We start from the raw sequence: 4,950 nt of genomic DNA on the forward strand, positions 1-4,950 counted from the left end.
CGTGTCTCTATGGCCCCAGAAATTCACCAGTCTCTGTAACTGTTTATCCATACTGTTCCACTATCAATACAGTTCAATTCTAAAGCAGATCATTACATCTTTTAAAAATACCCTATTAATTCTAAAGATTATTATATCCTACTTAAACATCCTATTCTACTGAAGAAAACTGAACAGGTCTTAAGTGAGAAAAATGTCAGACATTAAAAGGCAGAGAATCATACTATATTACTGTAACTGTTTTAAAGAATATTACCATCTGGAGTTTTCAAACAAACCTCTAACAAGCGTTTCAAATATATAGAATAACAAACTGGTTTTTGTAGGTTCCTAACTGCACTTAAGTAACTTAAAAGATTGTTCTTGTTTAGATAGACTGCATCAATTAAAATATGTAGCTTTGTTGCAGCAGCAAATATGCATTTCTAGTGAACATATGCATTCTGAATGGGTATCTTACCCGTTTCCTTTGCCTTGTCTTCTGTACTTTTTTCCTTTTTGGAGAGACTTTCTTCATGTGATTTCATCTTTAGTAAATACAATCATGTTAAAAGACTTCATCACTATTTGTATATTAAAAATAAAAATGCATTTACAAATTTACTGAAAGTAAATAGCAACCACAAAAATGTGCTCTATTAATGAAACTTTTTTCCTGCCATGCCTTCTTCCTATCTTAAACTAACACATCTGATTTTAAGCAACGACAACATGACTGACACAAGCCGTGAAAGAATGCAGTTGCTATTTCAACTCCAGTTTTCAAAAATGAACAGAAGGAACCTTCTAGGTTACTGGATCCAGTCTCCTTCCATGAACTAGGAGGTAAAACTTCTTTCTTAAAGCAATAAAGATGCTATTATAAAAATATGTATATTTTTATAATATATAACAAAAGCGCAAGTGTAAAGAGTTGTAACACCCAAAATATTGTTTTTATGATGTTTAAGTCTTATTTACAACCTAATTAAATTTATTTTTAAAACCAAATTGGTCAGCCTCTATGTTCATCTTGCTAAGCTGCTGTATTCTTCTCACACAGGAGATGATATGAAACTGACTATGGAAATGAAGATGCTGTCTCTGGTCCTGTTCAGGCTTAAGTTTTTTTTCCCTGAAGGTAAGCAACAATGTTCCAGATGCACTCTCAGCATTGCAAGTGCTGTAATATCTCTTACTATAAATAACACATGTCAAGACTGATATTTAAAAAAAAAAACAAAAAACACCAAAAAAAAACCCACACTGATCATGTGTTCTCCTTTCTTAATTTACTAATGGTAGAAAAGGTATCACATTTCACAGATAAAAGTCTATGTTGCGGCTGCATGACCAAATGAGAAGTCCAAATAAAAGGTCTAAGACTACTCGCTATTCTATCTAATTGCTAATCTAAGACTATTACTCTGCAGGAGTCTCCATCTCCTTCCCATACTCAATCTCATTCTGAAAAGTGAAAAGGAAGTGAAATACCGATGAGGCTTAAGTTACAGCCTCAGGTAACAGCACTGTTTAGGTTCTCAGATTCTTATCTGAGGTCGGAGGGGGGTGGGGGGTAAGATTCTCACTTCTTTAAGTGTCTAAAAAAACATAAGTCAGAAGCCTTCATAAGGAAGAATCAGATATGCTCTAATTTTAACTTTGGAGCTCACATTCAAAGTCAAATCAAGCAAGAAATGGCTTTTGGACAACCATACACATGGGCTCAGAATTGGCGGGGGGACACCAGTTACATTTCCTTCCGATTTCAATAATTTAATGCTTTCCTTATGGCTTACCTTAAGAAATTTGTATGCTGCAAACACTCCCACTCCAAGAGCATACAACGGCATGAGGGTGAATGCTAACTCTCTACCATTTCCTCTTGTTCTCTCACTCCTAATCTCTTTTTCCATTGCATTTCTCATCTGCTGAATACTCTGATAAGTATTACTGTCAGAATTTCCTGGATTCAGGTGAACTTGATGAACTGTCTGAGGACTACCTTAAAAAATTGAGAGAAAGAAGGCAAAGTTAGAAAGGAAATTAAGAGTCCAATTAGTTTCACAACTGGAATTAAATTGTTTTCTTCTTGGGTGATCATCTTTGTTCATCACTTTTCTAAGATGGTGTGGTCAGCCCTGCATTCAAATAAGGTTACAAAAAAAAAAATTAAAAATCACTCCTTCATGAATAGAATGCAAAGTTAAATCTAGGTAGCAAAGACTCTCAAACTAAGTTTCTATGTTTCTTTAAGATACAAGTTTTAAGTTTCTTCCTTCACAGCAACATTGGCAAACCCACAGCAAACCACAGAAAGGTAGATGTAACAAGAAACAACTTAAATCTTGAAATTAAAGCATACTCAGAGACACTATTGATAATGCCAGGAACAGTTACAAATTAATATTTTTCCTCTGTAACAAAGAAAGGAGTTCAGTAGAAACTGAATTGTCTAGTCCCAGGAAAAAAAAAAAGTTTTGTTGAAATACACATGCTGTGTTGCTGCTTTCGTTATTTTGACAGTAAATTCAGTGTTACGTGGATATTCCCACAGGCTTAGAAGTGCTGTACCTCTGCAAATCAAATATTTAGCAGGAAAAGATAACACGATAGCAAAGAGATGCGACCTTGGAAGTCTGAAGTACTTTTGCATGTAATTTGCCTGCCAGAACAGGGAGCAGATGAAAGAACAGCCAGTGTCATTGCTCAACTTAGGAACTAGGTTACTCCGTAGTTAAATCTGGGGTTCATGGGACCTGGACATGAGAAACAGTGCTATCAGCTAAAGAATGCAGACGCTTGCAGAGAGAGCAGGTGATTGAGCATGTGTGAAGTTTTACACTGATGTCTCAACTGACTGCCTAGACTTATACTTTCAAATCCCTTTGAACATTTAGTTCGTCATAATTTAATATATCAGAACTGAGTATGGGTAAAACAAGACTCACATTCTATAAAAACTTCTAAAGAAAAGACCATTATGCAAATTGCTCCTTGTCAATCAGTACTGAAACAGTGGCATTTCAAGAATTTACAGTAACATAACTTGCGTGTGCAAGAGACAGCCACAATCAGGTAGAGAAAAAAATTAACATAAGTTACAACTCCCAGTGAAACAACTGTTTGGCTACAGCTTCTTCCAAATACAAGAGAAAAAGGAATCTCATTCTGCTAACCTAAGCTGGTACTTTGGGATAAGAGATCTCGAACAGTGTTTTTAAAATTGTCTAAAATGAGTTAGCCAGAAAAGTTTTTCAGACTTCCAGGGATGACCCTGACTGTAGCGATGTTTACTATCAGCTCTGCAGTCACGTCATGCCAGGCATTACTGCAAGTTCTTCCACATGTCATTGATCAGTTTGCAACATGCGCATTTGGATTAGATCTTTTATCTGTATGTTTGCTCACTGGAACTCGAAACAGAACCAGACAGTTACACAAAAAATTAAATGCCCTAGCTAATACAAGCAGAACGCAAGCTACCTTAATCATTTAATGCAGGTTCAGGCAGACATTCTCCTTTCAACACAAGCAGGTTTAGACTTACTAAAACTGCATTAACTAATCTGGAAATCATGTTTTATCTTACATATGGTTTTCCTCCTTTCAGAATGTTTCCCACTGATTACTAGTTTTAAGTTTGCACTCTCTTTTTTCCTTACTTTCAGTTCTATTTGTTTTTAATGTAAATGAGGAGATTTACTAAAATACCTAATAGCACAGATGAAAAAATTTCCACAGGTCGTACAAATAAGAATGTGGTCAAGGGAAACAACACTTTCCTGGCAGAGGAGGGGTGTCGAGTCCTAACTGAGTTCAGTGTCCTGCACCAAGTTTATCCCACAGAAAAAACAGCGGAGTGAGTTACTGGCCAAATAGGAGAAAAGAAAAACCCAGACAGGTGAGAACGGCAGATCTGCCTGAAATTTATTTTACGCAGTGCTGTGCCAATACATTAGTAGAATCAGAGGCATGTGAAGTGTGCCTTTTTTTAAGGTTTGGTTTTAAAAGAATTTAATCTATAGGAAATTACAGCCACCATATAAATTAAAAGTAATCAAGCAAAACAGGCCAGGCTAGAGCTTATGAAGCACAGTAAGTTCGACATCAGCTGGGAAGAACACGGTAGCAGCTCAAGCCTCACTTTTTCTGCCTCCCAGGGAAAAGCACAGACACATACTTTGGAGAATTATAGCAAGTATCTATCTCTTGGTTTACAATGCCTTGGAAGGCATCATCAATGAGTCACAGAGCTACCTCAAGAAAGCAGGCTTTTTGTTATTTTCCAAAACAAAAGTGGACCTTTGGACCTTGAGCTAAATCCTCAGCTGATGTACACTGACATAGCTTAACATACATTTATAGCACTCAAGCTTTAACAAGTAGTAAGCTCTGTAGCCCATTCAGTGATATCTTTTCTAAACAAGCATCTTGGACTCTTTCCAATACACTACCTGACAAATCTCATACGATTCTGTGCTAATGTTTACTAACAGTACACTTGGCTTCCTTATTGCAATTGTAACATGCGCAGTGAATTTGTTCCTCTCTCTGACACCTCACAGCTACTCGTTAGAGTAACTGTGCCCCTGCAGGCATTACTCATTAAAATGCCCCGAGAAGATATGCTTCCAATAACAGGATGTTACCTGCATTTAAAAGTAATTTTCTTAAGACAACACAGACAAAACCCAAAACAGTAACGAACTAGAAAAGCAGAACATAAAAGGGGGGGGGACGGGGTGGAAGATGAAGGCGAGGAGGTGAGAGCACACAGGCCAGCTCGGAGCCGACCGACAAGGCCTCCCCCTTCACAGGCCGTGTAAAACGCCCAGCGTCTCCCGACAACCGAAGGCGAGCCGAAGCACAGCCCTCTCCGTTCCCGGGGGCTCCCCTCAAGCCCGCCCGAGACAGGGGCCGGCTTCCCAATCGCAGCGCGGCCTCGGGCACCGCCGCGGCTCCCCCCCC

The 4,950-nt window shown here is 38.2% G+C and overlaps 2 protein-coding genes across 2 annotated transcripts in view; one reads left to right on the forward strand and one right to left on the reverse strand.

Moving 5' to 3' along the window:
- CCDC107 (coiled-coil domain containing 107) overlaps positions 1–2,961 on the reverse strand; it is a 6,253-nt gene extending 3,292 nt beyond the window's left edge. Inside the window, exons 1-3 of the mRNA XM_009278935.2 lie at positions 2,931–2,961; positions 1,779–1,984; positions 461–527 (exon numbers count right to left, since the gene is read on the reverse strand). Of these exons, the coding sequence (XP_009277210.1) occupies positions 461–527; positions 1,779–1,984; positions 2,931–2,961 (304 nt within the window). The remainder of the gene's footprint in view (positions 1–460; positions 528–1,778; positions 1,985–2,930) is intronic.
- Positions 2,962–4,067: 1,106 nt separating this feature from the next.
- LOC103898637 (glioma pathogenesis-related protein 1) overlaps positions 4,068–4,950 on the forward strand; it is a 9,567-nt gene continuing 8,684 nt past the window's right edge. Inside the window, exon 1 of the mRNA XM_009278936.1 lies at positions 4,068–4,077. Coding sequence (XP_009277211.1) covers positions 4,068–4,077 — 10 coding nt within the window. The remainder of the gene's footprint in view (positions 4,078–4,950) is intronic.

The sequence above is a fragment of the Aptenodytes forsteri genome, unplaced genomic scaffold (genome assembly GCF_000699145.1).
Source record: "Aptenodytes forsteri isolate BGI_AS27 unplaced genomic scaffold, ASM69914v1 Scaffold259, whole genome shotgun sequence".
Taxonomy (NCBI): domain Eukaryota; kingdom Metazoa; phylum Chordata; class Aves; order Sphenisciformes; family Spheniscidae; genus Aptenodytes; species Aptenodytes forsteri.